This window comes from Mycteria americana, chromosome 5 (assembly GCF_035582795.1).
Source record: "Mycteria americana isolate JAX WOST 10 ecotype Jacksonville Zoo and Gardens chromosome 5, USCA_MyAme_1.0, whole genome shotgun sequence".
In the NCBI taxonomy this organism is placed as follows: Eukaryota; Metazoa; Chordata; class Aves; order Ciconiiformes; family Ciconiidae; genus Mycteria; species Mycteria americana.
The window spans coordinates 10,755,745-10,780,041 of NC_134369.1; the positions used below are offsets into that span (position 1 = coordinate 10,755,745).

At 37.4% G+C, this 24,297-nt stretch overlaps 1 protein-coding gene across 1 annotated transcript in view; it reads right to left on the reverse strand.

The window, feature by feature from the left end:
* The window catches only part of FAR1 (fatty acyl-CoA reductase 1), a 40,299-nt gene that overhangs the window by 10,299 nt on the left and 5,703 nt on the right, over positions 1-24,297 (reverse strand). The window contains exons 2-9 of the mRNA XM_075502094.1: positions 18,526-18,720; positions 14,501-14,676; positions 11,645-11,824; positions 7,952-8,129; positions 6,823-6,867; positions 6,574-6,701; positions 6,032-6,099; positions 4,304-4,475 (exon numbers count right to left, since the gene is read on the reverse strand). Of these exons, the coding sequence (XP_075358209.1) occupies positions 4,304-4,475; positions 6,032-6,099; positions 6,574-6,701; positions 6,823-6,867; positions 7,952-8,129; positions 11,645-11,824; positions 14,501-14,676; positions 18,526-18,714 (1,136 nt within the window). The 5' untranslated portion in view covers positions 18,715-18,720. The remainder of the gene's footprint in view (positions 1-4,303; positions 4,476-6,031; positions 6,100-6,573; positions 6,702-6,822; positions 6,868-7,951; positions 8,130-11,644; positions 11,825-14,500; positions 14,677-18,525; positions 18,721-24,297) is intronic.

Sequence of the window (24,297 nt, forward strand, 5' to 3'; positions counted from 1 at the left end):
TCAAAAAAGAGCATGAATACACCTAATGGAACTTTATCTCTCAACCTGAAGTTTTGAAATATATACTTCACAGGTTGTTCCAGAGATAGCCATTGGATACAAGTCATAAATATCAAAGCCATATATAACCAGTCAGTATAATACCAAGCATTGCATCACACCTTCTTCATAAGCTGAAGACAGAAAAAAGTCAGACCTGCTGATCATCATAAAGAACTGAACATCAGCAGCAGTCAGCTAGTCAGTGTGACAGCATGCAAGGCTTTCACCTAGATACTAAGTAGAATTTTGCCTCTACTAGGCAGTCCTTACTGCCATTAACACAAAATACATTACAACAGTTTGAGAAGCACATCACAGGAATTAAAAGTTTTAAGCAATAGTTAATTCAATTATCCATAATTTAGGTGGGCATGTTTCTATACCAGACAATTGAAAGCGACCTGGCTTAAGGCTATGACTGTGTTTTGAAGAAGTCTTACACACAACCTATTGTCTCCAGGCTAAAAACAGTTCTGATGCTAAATACAGACTGATCCTTCCATGGATCTACAGGCTGCCAATCTGCATGTCTCTGCATAAGCATTACAGATAGTTAATTATATTTTTTTCAAAAAAAGACTCCTCTAAAATACATAAAACAAGCTTTCGGATTTGTCTTTGTTCAGATTTTCATTTGGCTGTAAATTTTGAAGTGTAAGACATACTACTGGAATTCTTACCTTCCCAGCAGCTCTGGGGTTCCTTTAAGTGCACAACTTAAAAGTACTTCCAAGAGGAAAAACCATATTAATCTATTCAATAAAAGTGTACTCTTTACTCATTTCTGGTTTGTAAGACAGTAACTATGTGAAAGGCGCTTCATGTTAAGTTTTAAAAAGCTTTAAATTGAAATGATAGATATGAAATTATGTCCTTTACACCTCCCTGCATACATCAACCACATCTTCCCTTCAGCTTTCTAAGAAGCAGTAACAAAAAATGAATTGCTGGAGAATTTCATATTCTCCAGCAATACTTTAAATATTTCATGCCGCATTCTGTTCTTCCAGAGTAATTGGAAAGATCTGCTGCGTGTGTATTTTTAAAGGCTTTAAGATTTCAAATATACCAAATTGTTTTCAAACAACATACGGTTTTGTTGTGCTAAGCACTATGCAAAGTTAAGACAGAACTATGCCTTATATTAAAGCTAATTAGACAACTAATAAGCTTTGCTACGCAACAAAGTATATATGGCAAGCTACTGACAACACTATCCTTAAACTTGGATGCTAAGGATTATCACCACTGTTTGTGTAATTGCACAATGCTATAATAGTCTTAAGTAGTTAGTATAAAATATTAAATCTTCATTATGCCAATCTCCATTGTACATGTTCTTTCTATAAAATTTGGAAGAAATATTATATGCATTATTTCTTCCGTCCCTTTCCTTAATTGTTAATATTATCAGAGAATTGTTAAATCGAGTAACCTTCAACTAGATGCAAAAACAGCAAAAAGACTTCCATCTCACTAAAAATATTGCTTCCACAAGTAAGGTGCAAAAAAGAATGATTTCATATTGAAGAAAGATTTCAACAGATAAATTTTCAAAAAAATCCTGAACAGAAAGATTTTTTTTTTTTTAATTAACATAATCCTTTAGTTCTGAAGGGTCATAGGCCTGATCTATTTCGTCCACTTGTTAAAAATTTCTCATTCAGTTGCACTACAATATCCTGACAGTATGACAACAGTGCAGTTAAACCTACACAGTAATTTCATTGCTTAAGAGTTTTTCCTACATTGTATGCAATAAAGACCTCGGAAGTGTTTTCAGACTCAGCACAGAGGGCAGACTATTGACCATATGAAGTCAAGTTAGCACAGTATTTGAATTTTCTTGTGCTGATTTTACTACATTTTTACTATACTGCTCAAGTTTTTCTGCTGAATCATGGTGGAAAAGGTCACATTGTAGATTAAGCCAGCCCTTCTTCACTCAGAACAGCATTATATTGAGTTTAAGAATCTCCAATAACGTTTCCAAGGCTTTTGAAGTTTCCTAGTACATGCCACCTGGTAATTAAAACCATTCTGTCAACTGAACAGAATGACTTCAGCAACAGTAGTACATCCCTACACCATGACTGTCTCCAGCCCATCAGTTAAAGCAGCTTTCAAAGTACTTTTCAGCCAGAAGACTAGAAAAGAGTCAAGAGTAAAGATCAGTCTCATATTTCTTCTATTATTAAACAACACATGAAGCCCATTAGGATTTAACACTGCATGTCTTGCTTGCATCTATGTTTATTTGCTTCTACTGCTCCTATTGCAGGCTCCCGTTTTTTAAATGCTTAAAAAAAAAAAAAAAAAGCACTATATAATGAAAGCTATATTCCTGTAAGTGGGCTGGGTATCAGACTTAAAAGCTTTTCTTTCAAGTGCATTTGAGTGACCTTAGTGACTGAACAATAGCTTGTTTTAGTTGAATCTCTCATCTTTCCTCCAAACTGGAAATCTTGTGTATGGTAGGAGACTCACCTACGCACTGTTATATTAAACTAATTAGGAATACTCCTATTGGTAATACTTCACAGGCTAGAAAATACATATTTAATGTCACCAATTGTACTAGTACTGATTAAAGTTCTAAATTCCATCTTTGGAGATCAAGTAAGAACTCCAGGAAAAGCAAAATCAAGATTCAACATTCCCAGTGTTATAACATAAAACTGCAAAGAGCATTCTGAACAACATGATTATTCACAGCCTTGTTTTACTCCTACTGGTCAAATACTTAAAAGAATAGACACCTTTTAAAGACTGACAAGATTCTGGCAGTACTACTTCCTAACCATTTGAAAGACAGTAGATTGGCATTTATAGTGTAACTATTTTTAGTGAGTGATGAAGTCTTCACATCTGTCACAGAATTTCTATCAATTTTTATTAAGAATAACTTAAAATTGCAAAAGAATCTAAAAGCTAGGAACTTGTACATTCAATATCTTCTTTTGATCTGAAGAGCTTACATCTTTTTAATGGGGGAAGATTACTATACAGGCACAGCCTCCTGCCACTACTGTTGCTGTATTGAGTAGGCTTGGAACAACAGAATCCAAGGCAGTTTAGAATTCTTCTCCTACAAACCACTTACATGTCCTCCTTCTACTGATCCAGTGCCAAGTCTGTTACGTAACTTTTCCCCTCCTTGTAAGACAGACCTAGACTACAGGACAATGAATGAATACTCACTTGCGTTAATACACTGTCACCACAGCGGAGATTTTAGAGTCTGAAGAAAAATACTTTTGAAAACATAACATATGCAATGAGTTAAGATCATATGACTTGGCAAATCTGGAACAAATTGAAGTGACATCTTATATTCCTTCTACATAATTTAGTTTAGCCTATTTAGCAGGGCTATGCCATTTTCACCACTTAAGAAGTTAGCCAGAGACTAGTGTAAATATTATAAACTGAACGGAATGTTGAGATGCTAAAAACCAACATAGCAGATCAAGTTGTATCATCTACAGGAATAACCCGCAATTAACAACTCTCTCTCTTGTTCCATTTTCAGTTTATAATAGCAACAACAATCGTAATGCAAGCCACTTCCTAGAGTTTAACAACTGACTAGGATTCTGATCCAAGACATATCTTGGACAACATTGTTGAGCCAGTTGTTAATCCCTTAGAAACACCACCACTGGATTGTAATTGCTTATAGTTAGTAAATCTAGATAGTGCCTATGCCATGTCTTCTTCACAAGTCTCCACCACCTTAACAGCAAGATATTTTTAGCCCTGTCATCCTTACCATGGTTCATGACCTCTCAATCTGAGCAAAAGATCATGAAAAAATGCAGGCACTGTATTTCTGACTGCAATCCAATATTGACTCAAGGGGATGGAATGAAATCTTAAGCCAGGGAAACTTACTGCACCTTCTAATGGATTTATCTTGAAATTCAAATTAATGTGGTATCCTAATGTGTGGAGGAAAAAATAAGGATCAACATATTTTGAATATTTATTATTCAAATACAAAAATCACTTGCTAGATCTTGTAATTCTGTTTACCTGGACTACTCAAGCCCCAAACTATCCAACAAAAACATCCTCATTGTTGCTAGAAAGTTCAAAGTCACTTTGAATTCAAGGACCTGTTCTCAGGAAAAAAAGGCTGAGTTTTAGTCACAAAGCACTCGAGGGGGGGGGGGGGGTAAAAATCAATATACACAATAGCATAAGCACAGCTTTGTTTAAAAGTCAGAGGAACAGACAAGACAGAGCTAGTCACTGTTACCTTGGGCTTCTTCCAGTAATCCTGAGGTAGATATCATACAGGAATGCTGGGGCCTTATGGCTTACAGCAATCCAGTACTGATATAAAAGGTGATTGGAAGTTAGATTTACATTGGGCCGTCTGAAGGCCTGTTCGAGAGGATTCCTCTTGAAAGTAGAAATTACATGGTATTCTGAGAAAGAAAAGTTGTGTAACAGCTTTGATAATAACCATGTAAAATTTAATGGTTTTCAAAGTACATTACAGTGTACAATATTTACTTCAGTATGTTATTTAAATAGCCACCCTAACTCTTCTACAATCCACAGAAACTAAAACAAAGTCATAAGCTCTTAAGCTAAAATACTGTTAAACTGGTTCTTATTATAATCAAGGTCTTTTATGCCTTCATCTTCAGTATATTTTATTGTAGCTTCTCTCTTTCTGTTCCTCTTCCCTACCTTAGAAGCTGTTGATTTCAAAAATTCACAGCAATTTCAGTTTATATAGCATGTAAAGCTACTTAAATAGTCATCTTTATTTCATGAAGAAGACTATGAAGAAGACTATTCTAATCTGTTGTGTGAAGAGTAATTTAAAAACAGACTCAGAACTCCGCAAGCATCTGAAGTATATTTCAAATGACATTTTTAAACAACTTATCCATATTTAAGTATTAAGAAAAAAGTAATTAGGATGGGACTCCATGAGAAACTCCTGCTGCCACCTGAAAATTCTGTACATGACAGATATGCAGGATCAGGGTCTTAAAAAGTTATGTTCAAATTCACCTCATCTTTGTAATCATCTCCTGTAACTTTATGCTGTTGTTATAGACAGTGTTTAAATACCCTGATTCAAATTGGGATATAAATGAAGTCAGCAATATTCCAAGTTTGGCTGAAGTAATAACGTTTATAAATACAGATATGTATAAAATGGGCAAAAGCAAGTAAAAAGCATGAAGAAAGTAGTCAAGAGAAGTAAAAGAGATTTAAGTACTTAAGTTAACTGAAAGAAAAAAAAAATAATCTGAGCTTAAGAACTCTATTTCTAAAAAAATTGAAAGCTAATAAACAGCTTTACCATGCCAGTCAGCTTGTATTGCTATTTACAACAAAAACTATTACAAAGCTTTTGGCATGTCAGTTACACTCTAGTCTGGATATCTAAGAGTTGAAAATAGGTGGCCATACTTTCTTAAAGATTACTTTTCCCTGTACAGGAATAGTTGAAGTCTCATGTAGCTATCTGAAAATTAAAAAAGCCACCTCAACCAACAATTAACTTAAGCCAAACACAACAAAGAGCTACACACGTGCAAAAGTATTATCATACCTCTCAATTATGCAGATGTACAAAACATCTAATTGTGGGCTGTTTATCCATATGTATTTAGCAAAGTTAGCATTAAACCCAACATCACTACTGCTCCTCTGAGCAATGCTTTTCTCTGCACACTACCCACACTCTGAAGATTCGGTCATGGCAGCATCAAAACAGAAAAATCAGTTCTTCCATAGTTTAAGTTAACAGAATGAAAAAAAAAACCAACCAAGAACAAAATGAAACAGTGATAATGCTACAAGGGAAGAGAATTAACAGTGGAAGATAATGAAAAAGCACAATACACTGCAAAATTGAGAGGTATGGCTACGTAATATGACCTACTGATTATAGACTGTGCTTTTATTATTTGACCTTATTTTTCTATTAAGGCTTATGGAAAAAAAAAGAAACATGACGTACCAACTTCACCCCAGTGGAAAGGATTGGTGCCACCTGTTGTACAGTTATATACCATGACATTTCTTGGTCTGGGGGGAAAAAAAGACAAAAGAGCAAATTAGAAGACAAACAACCTTTTAAAAACACAGACAAAAGACATACCCAAAGTTATCCTTTCCCTCAACAGCATCATTTACATAAAGCAGAAAGCGTCAGTCCTGTGTTAGATTTTTTGCTTCCTATATAATCTTCCAGTATTTTTCTCTTTCTTTAACTATTATATTTCTTTTCTTTCAGAGAAAGTGTCACCTACATTACTGCAGATTGTATTGATTACAACAAGGCCCAGGAAAGAATTTTCAGGCATAGCTTGTACAACAGTATCAGTAGGTGATGTCTTCGTCTTTGGCATAAGGAAGTTACACTTTAAGCAACTAACACTGTTAGAACCTTAGATTCCTTTGTCCTGGGGCAACAGCAGCACACTGATTAGAAGTTCAATAGAAAACTGATTAATTAAAATACACAATATAATTTCAAAATACTTAATACTCTATTGTCACCTGTTATACCTATTAACTCCAGAATACCAAGCTGCAGCCAGTGTCGTATTGACAACAACGTCTACTGGAACAAGATCTGCTACTGCACTGTTGGAAGCTCTCATTGTTCGCAGAATTCCTTTTCCTGCCTTAAAGAACAAAACAACAACAACAACAAAAAAAGAGAGAGAAGACCCACCAGTAAGACATAGGAAGCTTTGTTGCCTTCAAAAAGGAGAAAAAAAAGAAGTAAGTATATTCATTACTTACAGCAATGAAGAAACCACTAGGTCCATTGATGTTATCAATCCATCCCTATTATGAACAGGGGAGAGGGAAATAATTTGGTTAGAGCATACTGAAGTCAGCAGTTCCAAGTTGAAAAATTCAGAAGTTTCTACAAGTGTATTCTTCTCCCTCCACCCCTTAAAGAGGAAAGAGATATTAATTTCCATATCTCTAAATGAAGTTCTTCCATAGCAAAATCTGGTGATGTAACAAGTTGCTATGACTCAGACAAGAGATCTACCCATAGATTCACTGGTCCTTCAAAGTGAGATGCTAGCTTGTTTATTTCTTAGTGAATAAACTGCAGGGCATTGTCTGTATAAATATGTTTATGTTGAAAGTATTCAAGTTTACAAGTATTTTTAGACTAGCTTCTAGCAACTCAGAGAAAACAGATAAGCAGTTTTGCTATTGATTATTAGTTTTTTCATTTTTCAAACAGAAGACATTCTTGCTCATCTTTAATGACAGTATTTAGACAGTATATACTTACTGGTTTGACATGCACATTGTACTTACTCAAAAAGGTATGCAAAGTCAATTATATCGATTTTAAGGGCTTGAGAGACATTCAGTCTTGAACTGGAAAAGCTATTCCAATACCAATCTCCCACACAGGAGGAAGTATATAGCATATAAGCCATATATCAATATAGCATACAGTACATAGAACTTATGCCATCCCCTGCAAAGCTTACAGGGTTTGACTAAAAGAAGCATGGCCAAAACATCTTTATGTCCTGCAGTCCCCAGTTTTCTTAGTCATCCTTTGCAGCTATTGACATACCAAAGCATCTTGAAGAGGTAAAAACAGATGAAGATACACAGAATCATGAAGTAAAAAGCTGACCATTTATTTCATGTGTGAAATAGTATCTCCCATTGTGATAGAAGTGTATTGTTCTATGACTAGAAGTAATTTACCCCTAAATTTCCCACATAAGAATACTGTATTTGGCAGGTTTTGTATCAGAGTTGTTATCCAGAAGCAACCAAGCCACAACTTCATACTATAAAAGATTTTATTCTATGAAGGTCACTAGATAAACAGGCTGTCAGTACGTACTACAGTTTATAGGCAAGACCATCAAGTGAAAACGCAATGACTTACAGGAAAAGGCTCCTTCCAGCTAGCACCAACAATAGATGGCCTTATGATGGCTGTGTTTAATTTTGCACCTTCTTGTTGTACTACATATTCGGCTAAGGCTTTTGTATATATGTAAGTATTACGTCTGTTGCCTATCAGTTTAGGAGTAATATCTTCCACTAGACCATCATCCATCCACCTAAAGAAACAAAATAAGAGGCAAGTGTAAATTACTGCATGCTGCTTCACCGGGGATAGGGGGAACAGGGTCAAAAACAGTATGTAAAAAAGATAACCCAGATAAATCAAAAATACTTCAGAAAGTAAAATTAAAATCCAATCTCTTCTTCAAAACACCACCCAAGGCAAAAAAACACTCAACGAAAAAAACAAACTAAACCCACCAAAGCATTAGCATTCCCCTAGAAGCTGCATAAGCATAGAGGAACAAGAAATTCTGTGAAGAAATTTAGGCAATAATTAAAAACTCAGTTCTATATTTCATGTTTCTGCAACAACCCCAGTATCGAACACTAAACTAGTACACTTAAAATCTCAGCTTTTCAGAATTTAATACCAACTCCCACTGAAGTTAGCCTGTCACATATTTCCTTCTACTTTAAACAGCTAGAAGTTGTAAAATATTTCCATAAGCATCTGTGTATCAAACAATAAATGTCTGCTGACAGCTTATACTGCACTTAACTTTAAAATTACATAGCCTCCTGTCCTAGTTTCAGCTGGGACAGAGTTAATTTTCTTCCTAGTAGCTGGTATAGTGCTGTGTTTTGGATTTTAGTACAAGAATAATATTGACAACACACTGATGTTTTGGCTGTTGCTAAGTGGTGTTTACACCAGTCACGGACTTTTCAGCTTCCCATGCTCTGCCAGGTGCACAAGAAGCTGGGAGGGGGCACAGCCAGGACAGTTGATCCAAACTGGCCCAAGGGCTATTCCATACCATATGCCATCATGCTCAGTATAGAAACTGGGGGGAGTTGGCCAGGGGGGTAGCAATCACTGCTCAGGGACTAGCTGGGTATCGGTCAGCAGGTGGTGAGCAGCTGTATCACTTCCCCCCCCCCCCCCCCCTCCGCCCCGGGTTTTGTTCCCCTCTCTCTCATTTCCCTTCTCATTACAATTTTATTATTTTTTTTGTTGTTCCAATTATTAAACTGTTGTTGCAGTTTAACCCCAGCCAGCAACTAAGCACCACACAGCTGCTTGCTCACTCTCCCTGGTGGGATGGGTGAAGAGAAGCAGAAGAGTAACCACCAAAACCAGCACAACTGTTCTTATCTCAAGCCACAAGTTTTCTTATTGAGTGAAAGTAAGCTGCTCTTCCACTTCTCTCCACCATCCCACTGGGGGGGGGGGGGGGGTGTGAGCAGCTGTGTGGTGCTTAATTGCAGACTGGGGCTAAACCACACCACCTCCTAAAATACCTTTCATCAAGAGTTAGGGAAGGCCAATCCCAGAGGCCAGAAAAATCAAGTTGAATAGAGCCTGTCTATTACTCATTTTTGCTTATACAATAGTATTTAAATTCAGATGGCAACTGCCTATGTAGAACCCTTCTGAAAAAGCATCTTCAGGAAGAATGTTGTATTTGAGATCCTACAGCAGCACTATAGTTAAGCTGGTTTAAGGACATTGCAACCAACTTACAGAAGACTGTTTATACTGACTTCATGCTCATTTTGTTTCAAGTTAAACCATAAACCCTAAACATTTGAATGTAAGTGGCACGAACAATAACAACAAAAAAAATCTTTCACCAGAACATGTGCCCAGTTCCAAAGTGTTTTGGAACCATTTCATATGGTGTACTGTAGAAAGTATGTACATTTATGAACTTCATTAAATATAAAATTTTCTTTTGTTGTTAAAGTTACCATGAATTTTTCTCCTTTAAAGAAAAAGGGATACAGACTGAAATGAAAACAAGTTTCTCAGAGAGAGGAGGGTTACACATTCAGTGTCCACTGAAAGAAGCATACTGCTATTTACTTTTTTGCCCAAGTAATTCATTTATTACCCACCAACTACAGAGCAAATAGTACATTTCTTTACTATAATCCTAATTCTATCAACTAACTTCTCAAACATGAAGTGCAGACACAGCAAGTTAGTCTTTGGGACACAGGCGTGCTGCTCCTCAGTTAGCATTAAGTGATCTAGAAAGTGATGCCACTGCATTACAAGCATCACATCCACCTTTGTGGTGTTATGTAATCTCACACCTCTGAAGCAAGCTGGATCACCATGTTTCTCCCCTTAAAGTACTTGAGTCTTGCAATTTCATCCTGCTTCAATTCATTCAGCAGTTTGTATTTAAAATTGTAATAACCTTCAGTCATAGCATACAAGCACAACAGAGGTGTGCCTCAAACTATTGCTACTTTGGTGTTCTCCACTTCAGCACAGGATTTGGATTTTATTTGCCTCAGCCACCCAACATCTTAACAACATAAATGGAATTTAGCCAACATTGTTATTCTTGTTCACCAATGTTCCATTACAGTCAAAGCTGATGTGCATCAGACTGCCTTCATGATATGAATTGGGGTGGGAAGAGGGGTAGAAAAGCCCAGAAAGGGACACAAATCTGTTTCTACGTGTCTGTCAGCTGTTGGCTAGAGAGATCACTCTTGCAAAAGTTTACAAAAGCCTTCCCTCATTGCCATGAGTTCTAAAATAGAGACAGCTGTCCAAGCCCAAAGTTTAAGTTGTATTTATCCTGCTTGTGAAAAGAAAAGATAGACAAAAATATGACTATTTCAGAATATCTCATTTGAAAGTGTATCTAAAAGTCAACATTATAAAAACAGGTTGTCTCAATGTGGATTCTAGGTTGTAGCTCATTTGTCTTCAATGTTAGTGCTCTTCCATCTATAACAAGTTAAAGAAAATATTTTATTTTAATAGTTATTTTTGGTTTTGTACTTCTCTTACAGGGGGTGATATTTTGTATGAGAGGGATGAAGGGAGAGACTGATTTAGAGATGAGATTATTTATTACATTACACTTGACTTATCCCATATTTGCCACCTGTTTCAGTTAGGGTTTGACAGCTACTAAATAAGACCTCAGGACAGCTAATATACACAGAAAAAATACAGAACGAGTAATTCTTTTCCCCCCAGTAACGCCCAAATCAAGACTAAAAAGGTACAGAAACAGATTTTTAATGTTTGCGCTCTCTGAATACCCAATGGAACTCCTTCTACAGTTGTGTTTGAGGAGTTAAGTAATATTATTTCAGCACCTCAGACTGATCTTGCTATGGCATTTAGGTGGATGTAGTGCAGGCTGCTGTAGGGGAGTATCTTGTTTTTATCTCTTTCCTTCACAATGCTGGCACTAGCATACTTGTAACAGAACAGCTTTTTTGTTTTTAATAGCTCCTGATTCAGCTCTTCATACAGCTGCAAAACTTGCCACTCTCAGCATATAGGAGGCATCATGAATAGATACCAGCATCCCACTCCTTCAGTACTACTCCACACCCAGCTCAGCTGAAAGCGACCATAAAACCTTAGCCCATCTCCTTTACAGAAAAGGGAAGCGTCAGTCATGCTGTCAGACCTACAGAACAGCATAAGATAATTTCTTCATCTTTCAGGTTTCTAACCATTTTTTGGTACTTCATTACTAGGAAGCAAGTGGTCACAGATTACTGAAGTAGCTTCATAAAACATAACACATACTCGAGAGAATCTATCAGTTTCCTGGGATCAACAGGAGGTGGATAAACAATTTCCTCAATCTGTTTTCGATCGCAATATGCATAAGCAGTCGAAACGTGCATGAACACTTCCAGATTCTTCATTTGCTGTGCCAAGAAGAGGAGCTGTAGTGTGGCAATCACGTTTAACTGAACAGCATCTCTGTTGATTAAGCAGAAGTTTGATTAGCAGAAAGCAAGACAGAAACAAGCAAAAAGAAATAACTAGTCAATTCACTCCTAAATGCCTCAGTGATAGGTATATAAAGTATTCCTAAACACCCTACCCTTCTCAAAAAAGCATCATAGACAGTGTCCTAACTTTCTGCTTAGAACAATATGCCAGTGCCTTAATCTAGACCATCTCTCAATGTTCAGGATAATTTTCCTAAGTTTTACCCTGTTGTTATTGTCATCCTCATGCTCCATTACAAGAGTGGGAAAGTAAGCATACCTTTGATCTCCTCAAGCTAAATCCCAATCCTACATTTTTAATAAAAGGTGAAGGAAATAACGCAACACAACACCTAGCTGCCACGAGATGCGCATCAGTTTTAAACTTTCTAGTTCAAGTTCAGTTAGGTCAACAACTCAGAAGGCTCAGAGGGCTAGTAAGTTGGAGACTGGCATCTTCTTGTAGGATAGCACAAGGCTCAATAGCACAACAGGATTACAGGAAAGAAGAAAAAAAAAAAAAAAGGAAAACCACCAAGAACCACACTTTCATCCTCCAACTTCACTGCTTCTCATTAAAATAGAGTCCTTAAGGACACTGTAGAAGAGTATATGGTAATTGTAGAAACATACAAGAACACAGCTTACTGACCAACTACTATGATTATTTTATAAAATTCAAATTTTATAGGCTGGAGAGAATATCTAATATGGGCACTAGTTTTCTTGTACACAGTGTACTAATCAATTAAGTTTCAAGAATATAGCTGAATAAAGCTTTATCGAAGTCCTTGCAATGAAGTGTTACATTAACAGAGAAATCTTGGTCCCCCCCCAGTAAGCACTAAGTTTAAGACTGCTTTATCACACATTATTACGGAAGTGTTGGGGGGACAAGAGAGAGGGGACCACTATCCCAAAACAATTAAAATCAGTGGAAAATGTTACTTCTCAATAAATTACTTTTATCTTAAAAAGAAAGTATTATTCTCAGTCTTCACTGCCTCTTTCAAGAAGTCAAAGGAAGGAGTTCACAATCAGAGCTGTACACACCATTTTAAGATACAGAAGTGTATAGCAAATACAAACCAGGAAGAGTTCCAAAATAAGCCCAAGTATTTTGCTTTCTTGACTTTATTCCTACCGCTGGCCCCAAGCCAAGTATTTTGAACTTTACATTAGTTATTCCTGTTAAATATCTGATGAAGGCTGCTCTTGGTGGTCTTCAGATTTGTAAGGTTCCTCCAACCATTCCAGCACATCTGTTATGAAAGAGCTGAGACCAGAGCATCCAAGAAATGCTCATATTTTCTATTTTGCTAAACAAAATACTGGGCCTGCCAAGAAAGCAGAAACTGCCAGAGGCTTTTTGTACCAAGACCCCATTCCACCAGTCTTTCAAACTGTTTTGAAGTCCCTCTAGGCTTTTGTCAGGTTGGCAGCTCTTTAACATTTCAAGACCATGAAACAGTGATAAACATGGGCTACCTTATGACATGTTAGCATACTGTACAGCATTCTTAGAGAGGTAGTGCCAACCTCTGTAACAACTCAAAGGAAATCTGAATAGAGAAGTGTTTTATCTCAAAGTTGCTTTACTTCCCCCACCCCCCTCAAAATTGGAGCTATTCCTCTGAGTCAGTTACCCAAACTGGGTATTTATTCAAACAAAATATTTATTCATTTATTAAACACTAAATCAAGTAATTGTTTTTGCTAAAAGACAAAAGTTATATTTTCTTGCTTCTGGTACTCCTTTCTGTAGTATTTCCTTAATAGATTTTCTGTACAACATGGAAGTTTTCAACTTCTAGTTTTCACCTTTCTCCCTGTGCATCTAGTTCTCCCTACTCCCTGCAAACCTCTATTCTTCTTAATGAAGGACTTTCTGAAGACATGGAGAAAGCTGAGCAGCGTTTAGTCTCCTGTTTGTTCATCAGGTAAAGAACAAGTGCTAGAACTTTCCCCACAGTTTTGCCACAAAGTTATCCTCTGAAAATGTGAGTTCCCCTTCTAACAAGGAAGGCTAAAGGAATAACTTGTGTTCCCTTCTACATACCAGGAAAAAAAGCTTGAACATTACTAGTGAGCACAGTACATGTACAGCTACAGCTTATTTGTATCCTTTCTACCCATCCCAGATATCAGACCACCACATGATGTTAGGAAGACCTGGAGTAGCAACACACTCCCTAGTCTCTTCAACTGCTTCCCTTCAAAAAGGCTTTGAAATTCACACACAGGGATTTAGTTAAAAACAAACAAACCCAACATGCAAAACTTGAGGGGCTTATAACAAAAGTAGAAAAATAATTTATTTAGTTTCTAAGCACTAATAATCGATTTATCTTTTTGCCTAAAGCTTTAAAAAGACATGAACTTTTCCATGTTGAATAGTGTAATTCTAACCTCTGGCAAAGCAGGTTTAAATAATACACTTCCATCTTCCCAAGAACAAATGAAAATCCAACAGCTTAAGATAAGTTTAGGGGAAAGATGATTACCTTAAAGGGCATCATGAAGTTGACCATGCACACAAACTTCGGAGTACATGAAGTAGCCCGACAGGCTGAATATTTGCAAGATTATGCAGACACCTGCTTTACCCCCTCCCTTTGCATATCATTGGTTTACCAGATCAGAGTGTACAGAATTTGAGACTTACCTTAGTGTTGCATTGAATCTGACTGTAGCAGCACAATGAAATATAATATTAATGCATTCTAAAAGTTTTTCCTTGATTGGTTCACTAAGGTCCAGTTCAGGCTGTGTAAGTTCACTTGTAACTACTATTATTTTTGCTCTAAAGTCTGGCTGCTCATCTCTCAACCTGTCAAAGAGCTGTCAAAAAAACAGGATTAAAAATTCAAACTAAGAGCCAGTGAAGCCAAGAGATACATTTCATTTAAGTGAAGAAGAAAACCCCCATTTTCTGCCTATACAGAGTTATACTGATGATCCTGAGAAGTAAGCAGGTAAATTAGAAAAGTGTGTTAGGAATATTACAACTGTTACTGACTTCCCATGAACATATTTAGCGATGAAGCTGTGCACACTTTATCCCATACAGTGAAAGCAGCATTGCATGTGTTATATAGAAGGTAGTAAGGCTTCAATTTGCACTTAAAATTTCTTTCAGTCCTGATGTCTAGAGACCATTCCTTCTTTCTTCCAATATTGACAGACATCTTGTTTTAAGGATAGGGATGAGTATTAACAAAATTTAAGTAGCAGTCTAAATCCTGTAATCTCTTTTCTTTCAACAGAAGGAAAAGGAAAAGTCTGCCCACTTCCCAAGCTTGATAATAACTATTCAAATTCTTGTAGACTTGCACGAGTCATGCTTTTTTTTTTTTAGGTTTAGAAAGCTTTCATCAAGCTTTAAAAATTTCCAGTGATTCAAGAAATGCTATCCTGGAATTATGCCAGTTTTGGGGAACTTCCAGATGAAAAAAAAAAAATTGTTTCTCTGGCTAGGTAAAAGAAAAAGGCAGGGTTAAAGGCTGCATACTGTGTTAGAACATCTGATCAAGTCTAATCAAGTTGATGTTTCAACTATTCTTACTGAAAAAATCTCACCCATATTATAATCCATTATATATTCTCCTCATAATTAACTGGGTTCTAACCATGTGGCTTAACGCACACAGATAAAAATTCTTGCCTCATCTTATTTACACTCATTAGTGTGCAAGTTTTCCTGAGCAAAGTAGTACTGCGGGAATAAGACACACTTGAAAGTTTCACCAGAGCAGACCTCTCTTCTTAACTGTACAGGGGCCAATATCTTAGCATTGTATGACAACACAAGTCAATTAAAATGTATTAAAATCACAGCAGTGCTTTTCCCCCCTCCAAGCATGCAGTTATACTGAATGCAAATAGTTAAAAGACATTTTCTTACAGAATGAAGAGGAGAAGTCAATTCATTTTCAACTATAAATTAAGTCACCTAAAGGTACAGTTTCATGACCCTTAAGGCAATGTAAGTTTGTACTGCTACCAAAGAGATTGGTCCCTCTCCTAACTTTTCCCTTTCCACATAGCTTCTCCTGCACTGGAAATAGCAAGTAGCCTGATGGCTGTGCAAGCACACAAGCTTGCTGGTCCCAGCTGAAAAAAATAGGATTTTTTGAAATTTTTTTTCAGCTCAACTGTGAGCTAATGCAGCTCACTGTATGGCCACCTAAAGTAGTGGTGGTAATGCTATAGTGAGAATATGGGACATCTCCAGGGATAGAGGTCTTGAATTGATATCCCAAACATGAAGCTTCCCCTTAAAGGGCAAAGCTGCCAAGACAGCATTTAAAGCCTCTGCAATTCTTAGTTCACACAGTACAGCAAACAGTGCTTACCTATGGGCAGGAAGCTTTTTGTCATTTTGCAAATAAACCTGCTATAGTTTTAGTTCGAATGATGGTGCCTGCCTCCAGGGAACTGAAGCAACTACCTTGTAGCCATATTAATGCATGGTATGCATTATAATAGAAAAGCAGCCCCATGGATAAGCACTTAAACAAAGAACCGGTTTGGCATAGTGTGTTTTATTTGTTCTGCCCTTTTTCACATCCATAGCCGTACATTATTCCTCCATACCTCATACTAGCACTGACACCAGTACAAAGAAGAACAAGAACAAACACCTAGAGCACATGCAATACATATGGCAAATCAACAGAGGAATTAGATATCTAAAGTCCAAAGGAAGTAGAAACCTCAACATTTTTTTGCCATTTGCAGCTCAATTTCAATTATCATTCACCCATTTAGATTTTAAACGCTTCAAGAAACAGAATATCCAAGTATCTGTAGAACACTTAAATGAGCCCATCCAAATGGTGAAAAATTACTGGCAAGGGCCTTACAACTTGACAACTTACAACAACATATCCTTTTCAAAATTTCCATAGTCTTTGGAGGAATCTTGATTACATTAATGCCAGTTAAACAATACACTTTCAATCTAATTTGTCTCACCATATGACGAAGACAGAACAAATATCTGGCCCTATCTACATCACTGCATAGATGTACAACACATCCCTTTATGCTCTCACTCCAGGGACTAAGATGCAGGTCTACCTCAAGCAGTAGCCCTGCTTACCAGGACTTTGTGAACCTGTTCAAGCAATAAGTACTCACCAAGACTCATAAAACACATCAGATTATACCAACTCCTGCTGAGGTAACAGACTACAAGCAGAAGATTTGGACTCAAATTTAAAACCCTTTTATAACACATGAGTTTCCCAAAAGCCATACTGAGGCTTAAGTCTTATTGAAGTTTAAGTCAGCTGACACTACTATTACTCTCCCCCCTGCCCAAATATTCCCCACTTTTTATTTGGGTAATAGTATACACAAAAAAGGAGATGGAGAAACTTTTCCATTCTCACCTCGGAGCTTAGTTTGGAGATCTTTTCCTTGTTTCATGGAGTGACAAATTGAGGGTTTTATGTAGAAAGAATTTGCAACTCTATTTAAGACAGAACCCCACTGGTAACTCATTCTGCTGCATTCTATGATGTTGCACAGGACTGCAAGCAGGTGCTTTTGAGCAATGAGCTAGAGTTCTGACACGGTTACAGAAAATTATTTACTAGGGACACAGCCATCCTCATGTCTGCTGTAAGCTTAACCACAGTCGTAGAAATTCACTGCCTTACTTTAAACAAGTTACCCCTCCTAGCCTAAATGCATTCATACTGTCTTATTGATTCCCTTTAAGCAGCTTCTAAGCACACATTTTGTAGAGATTACATTGCATCTCAACATACTTCCTAAGCCTGAAAAATTAAACTGCCAACTCCCATGTCCCATAAGAGAAAGACCTGGATAGAAATAAACAAACTCTGCTTTAACCAAGTTAATCCTAGAAATCTCTCCCCTTTCTGTTCATCCTTCTCATCATAAATAGGATACTCTGTATTAGAGAGATGGGCAACTCTGACGGATGGTTCTACATGTAGTAAAATGCCCAGCCTAGCTCACTAGAGTATTAAGGTAATGAGTCTTTTCAGGAGGAAAGTATCCCACCCAGCATGCACAGAAAGTCTTTTAGATAACCACTTTCGTACTTCCACAACACAGAATTTCAGTGCCTTTCCTTTGTTGTCACAGGTTTATAGTAATCTCTATGACTAACAGAAATCCGTAATAGAATGTATTAAGACAAACATCTCTCTTCTGCTTATAAACAGAAGCTATTTAAACAACCTGTTAGATCACAAATTCTTGCTTACCGGTAGATCCAATAGCACATTCCAGAAAAAGGAAGTACCAAGCCTCATCTTACAGAAAAGAAAATAAGGCACAAGGAGAAAAACTGACTTGCTTGAGATCTGAAGAATGGACTCAACCCCATCTTACAACTCCCAGTCCACAACACCTCTTGCACATTCTCTTACAAGTTTTAACTCAGGTGTTTTACTTCTCAGTTCTGCATTACAGCTGAACATCCTCCTCCTGAATTAAATACAGGATAATTTTCCACTACCAGCTTTGCTAGAGACTAACAGCTTGAAAACCAGCCATAGAAGCACTGCCAGGTCTTGGATTTTATATTGCTGTTAGAACGAAAAACATTTAACAACAATTATTTTGCTGTAGACAAACCAAAGTTGGTCCCAAAATGAAATGGGAACATTATAAAAAGGACAAAAATGTAATTTGTGAGCATATAACACATACCTTGCAGCTGGTAATTTCTTCTACTCGTGCTTCAGGTGTCTGCCCTGCTTTGTGTCTTACCAATACATACACTGCTTTCACTTTAGGACAAGATCTGAGCAGTTTTTCCAGAAGCACTTTTCCCATGAAGCCTGTAGCTCCTGTCAGGAGGACATTCTTTCCTTCATAGTATTCAGGGATGGAAACCATTATGACCTTAACAAAAGTTAAAGACAAAAGTATATTAAAGAACTTCTAGGAGTTCAGATTTGCAGAAGATATAAATGGCACAGATGCAAACATTCAACCTCATACCTGAAACAAACACTTAACAGCCTTTTTTTTAACCTATAACCAGTACTTAAAGATGTCTTTTTCACCACATTCCAGAAGAGTCCCACAGGGTCACTATAGTCATCCCAAATCTTCTTGTAAACTGCCCCTGTTAACAGTGGCTCAAGGAATTAGACACCCACTCAGTCTAGTAAAATAGCTCAACTTTAGTCTATTTTTATCTCTATGTGCATGGTCCTTTACCACTCTAAGTGGCTGTTCCATGTAAATTAAAGGTCGTATCATTAAAATATAATCACAAGTAGATACTTCAAATATGTTGACAGAAGACAGGGAGCCAGGCATCTGCCAATTGCTGGCCCTGGTATTTTGCCTGTGTCAGCAAAGTCCCCTGTCATGTCAAGCTGAGCCTTCCTACAAACACTGCTAGGCCAGAGAGAAGATATAGTCTGTTTCTTGGTATGAGACCTGCTAGTTCTACATTGATTACAAAAAAACCCCATACAGTTTCACAGACGATACAGGTTTCCAACCTTTTCATCAATTAAGTATTCTTTTTCCCAAATAAGTGATTAGAATTCTCATACAAACATGCCTCCTAATGAAATGAAGGGCAAGGGATTGTTACTCAAATCCAGCACAAAGCTCGAGAATGTTGTATGTTTTGCTTCAGTTAGGAAGTAAACTATGAGAATTATTATTTCTTTCCCCTCAGGAAAACTATGCCACAGACTAACTTCAAGCCATTCCATTAAGTCCAATATACCAACATCTTTACCATAACCCTTAAACAGCTTACTTTTCCTGTAGAAGACTGTAGCATGCGGATACACTTCCACCATGTTGTACCAATCTAACCAGACTTATAAAAATAACAAGCTGGTGTAGTGAAAGTCTAGTTGTAGTCTCCTATAGCAGATCGTCACACAAACCATTACAACCAAAACATTACCAAAAAGGGACAGATTCCATAAAACCATGGTACTAAAAAACCCCAACAAAAATGAGTCTCCTTAAACACAGATGGAGGGTGTTTCTTAAGCAAGTAAAAATTACAACACCGAATACCTAAACAGGATGAGAGCCGTTCTTCACCTACCACCCAAGAATAAAGGAATGCAACTTCTAAATACACTTAGTTCTTTTGAAACAGCAGGCTACTGCAAGCAGGAACTTATCAGGGAATACACATGAGATGTGGTATGTTAGGAGTGAACAACTACAGGGTTAATCTGCATTTTTTGCCTGAAAAGTCAGTCAAATTATTTTTGGAACACTTGTCTACATCACAGGTACCTGCCATATTAAAGCAGTTGTGCTGTGCTTTTCATGTGTTCTTATCATGACAAAGCCTCTGAACAAGTTCTAAATGATTACTTGCCAGAAATGAGTTATCACCTGCACAAGCCCCAGTTTCAGCACTCTGGGTACAAAGTCTTATGTTTTGTTGTTCAACACTCCAAATCTTATTTTTACTCCCTTCTTTGACAAGGTTAGCTCCTGCACTTATTAGTGAAGCATCTAAAAAACTAATGGGGGGATACAGTAGCAAGTTTAGAACAGAACAAGCACTACTATTTCCATTGGCCACAGTACATCATCCAAAATTGTTTATTTGAAGGTTGACGAGACCAAAAGAGTTGGATGGAGGGAAAAAGCTATTTACATTAAACCACTTTCGCCACATACTTAAGAGACTTTAATGCAAATTTCAAAGCACACCTCCTGCAATAAAGCATGGAGAGCAAGATACAGCATGCTTACGAGTAATTTTTCCTGGTCAATGTAAGATACAGGCCTGTTGTCTTCACTGCGTCTCTTGAAGTCACAATTAATGCTCTCTACTATTCAACATGTCCTCACCATAACTTTCATTTTCCTGGTCTTTGCATACACTATTCAACTCCATTTCCTCCTAAAAATCTGCATGCTTGCTCCCACATATAGGGTAAAACTTCTGTTCCCTCAAAGAAGGAAGAGAAAACCCATGCAACCATTACCATACCATTTTTGTCACCAAGATTCAGTTTTGTTATGGTTCCTACATAATCTTGTTACTAATTTACCTGCCTAGCCATAATTCATATCTTTTACCCCTTAAGACTATGACAGTACTTTAATACCATCAGTTCACTTGCCCTTCCTCCACAGAAACCTTAATACTACTTCTGACATAATGACGTATCCCCAGTCTGCAAACCTGTTCACATGGGCACAGACAGTCTTTGGCTACGTAAACATAGGAACCTTGCTACAACACCCAGTATATGGGCTACAGTCCAACATCTGTTTCTAAAACCTAAACAATGAAAAAAGTCACAGGGCCAGTGGAAATGTGTTGCTATGGCCCAGCTTTTTAGCTAACTGAAAAAATCTGACAATATATAGGGGTCATACGATGTAAAGAAAACTAGAAGCCAGAATAGATCAGAAAGTTTCCTGCCTCAGTTATTTCTGACCATGCTCCTTTGAGTATGAGGTTTATATCAAATCAAAATAATTATTCTCCTGAAACTCTTACAGAATACCAGACCTACAAAACATCCAGATCCAAAGCTATGATTAAGTATAATGATGAAATGGGTTCACTTAAAAAAACCCACAAGCATACATAAATACTCACATTCACACTTGAGAGGCAGCAACATCTCTATGTTTGCAGGCTATTTTTTCTTTTTTTTTTTTTTAATAGGATTGACAGAATTGTTTGTTGACAGGATTGACAGAATGGTGTTGAGAGAAACTCTCAACACCATTTCCCTTTACCCCACCCTCCGACAACTAGCCTCTCGGAGACTTCATTCATAGCAATCTTCCACACTACATTTATCCTCTACTTCCATTCCTCTAGAAGATTCCAGCTAGAAAACAGAATTGGTGACCTTTCCAGAAGTACACATTGCTGCCAAAACTATAGCAATAAATATTGGTATGGAACTGCCTAGAAGCACCAAATTTGAACTAAGGGTAAAAGCCATGTATGGAATCTAGATGTGAACAAAGCAAGCCTGAAATAAGCAGCCTATGTTTTGCCCTACTAGAAAGAAAGGTTACCTCAACTGCAGGAAAAGGAAAGAATGTTTCCGTTCTCCACCTACCTTTCCCTGCCTTCTCTGAAAATGCATCTCCACATGCCAGTTAGCATAGCATTGCTGGCAACTCCTAATTTCAAGCTCAGAAGGGACTTATCTCACAGGTATAATATTACCTGTGTTACCTTTTGAAGTTATTTATGGCAGCAAATTACTGGAAGGACTACATCATAATTGTTTTTTTTAAAAAAAAACAATTAAGAAATAGATGCAGTTCCCAGTAGAAATTTAGTTTGACCTCTAACACCTAACAGGCTGGAGTAGGTCCAGAAAAAGATACCAAACCTTGCAAAACAACATAGCAAAATCAAATTTACCATTTTAAGGTTGATATTTAAGTGTCAGCAATCATTTTATCTAGTTTTAGAGTGCAACTTCTTGCATGCTTGCAATAGCTGAATTGTAGCTATTAACCAGCAATACATATCTTCACCAGTTGTCCAATGACTTGTTAACAGCTACCTCTTCAAACATGCAGACAGGTAACTCCTATCAAACACAAAATTGTCTAACGCATACTTTGGAATATCCAAATCCCTGTATCATAGCTACTTTCTTGAGCTAATAAGTAAAAACAGTCAAGAAAAAAAATCTGGCAGTCGAAAGGAGTAATAAGAGTTCTGTAAAGGATTCTTGCTCTAGAACAGGGATGATGAAAATTACCAGGTGACTTGTAGGGATAAACAGCCTTTAGTAGAGGAAGCTTCTGTTAAGCTGCTACAGAGAAACTGATGCTAGGATACTTCTGAATTCACAGGTACAGAGCTAAACCAATGGTGACACTTTAAAGATACTACTTATTTGAAGGGTGCTGTCCTTTGATAAATCAAGAGCTCCTAAGCACTTCAGTAAAAAAAATCCCACACTGCAGGATCCTAGCCAACATTCCCCATCTTGTAAAAAATTCTAGTGTCCAAGGCTGAGCAAGTGCTATTATGGAGCAAACAACAGCAGCTCTGTTTGTCTTCAGAGCTACTGCAGCAATATTTAACTCATTGCTTTAAACAGAGGTCTCTGACTCTCAAAAGAAGGCCTGTTTTTAACAGGAAAAAGATCATTTCTCAGATTTGTCCAAACACAGATCAAGATGCTTAAAGATTTGCTTTCCAAGTGCCAGGAAAGCTTGCTGCATTTCCACTGAATGTTTAAACGCTAAATCCAGCAACTAGAGTGTGCATGTATGTCCTTGTTAGAGATTAAACGGTCTGTTTTCTAGTTTATCGCTGACAAACATTAGGTCAACAACATGCTCCCTCCAAATTCAATCATATTGAGATTATCACTCACAGGAAATACAAAACATGTATTTCCCAACCTCTCAAGCTTCAGCAACAAGCCACAAAGTTCTGCAAAAATACAGCCTGACAAACTAATTTCTCCCTTTCCCTCCAACAGCTTGAACCTAGTACTAGCAGCAGTACAACAGAAAAAAGGTCTAAAAGTAAGGTGGAAGAAACATTTTATTTATGTACATTCAGGAGATGATGTCCACCTAAACATCAAGTCTGAATGCACCAAATATTTTTTTTTTAAATACCACACACACATGCATCCACACCAGACAAAAATCATTACAGAAGTCCCTCATATAGAGCTTCAGTTGCCACATTGCAAGGACACTATCACAAGCAAGCAAAAAAAAGAAATCTAAGAACTGGAGGCATTGGAGAGATTCAGGCAACAAAGGAAGTAATATTTAACTCATCTAAACAAGGTTACTGCCAAAAAGACAAGCCTGGGTCATATCATGATATCAGGTCTCATTTCATTTGGTGCTTTGTTTCCACAAAAGTAAATCAATGAATGCTATCAGCAGCACGTCCACACTTTCAACCACCACAAGGGTCAATGGTATGCCCTATTTGGACAATACCTATCCAGCATATCACCGAAGGATGACAGTTTGTTTGTCTTCACGGTCCAAGGTTATATCCATTGAGAAACCTTATCTGTGAAAGATACTGTTTTAGAAGATGAGTAGAGACTGAAGGGATGGAACAGAGCATTTCCTGTTGTAAACTGCTTTTGGTGTAAGTTAACCTTAAAGCATACCTACTCCAAACTTCACAATCATGTGGAAGACTTGGAATTCTTCCCACAGCTAGCAGAAAGACAAGCTTATCCATGTTTTAGACTTCATCAACGTTCTTATCTACTCTCTGCAAGGTCATTTTCTTTACTGGCTGTAAGCCACAGTCCCCTGCAGGATAAACCTGCCAAGAAAATTTAACACATCTCCAGGAGCTGAAAAACACGTTGCCAGGTTTGGAAGCTAATTAGAACAACTAGGTTTTGAAGAACTACCAAAATGGGTCCACTAATATCAGGTAGCCAGTCTTTGCCTCCTGCCTGGTAGTATGCCGGATGGCAAGTGTCTCACTACCCACCTTCCAGACCAGTAACTGGA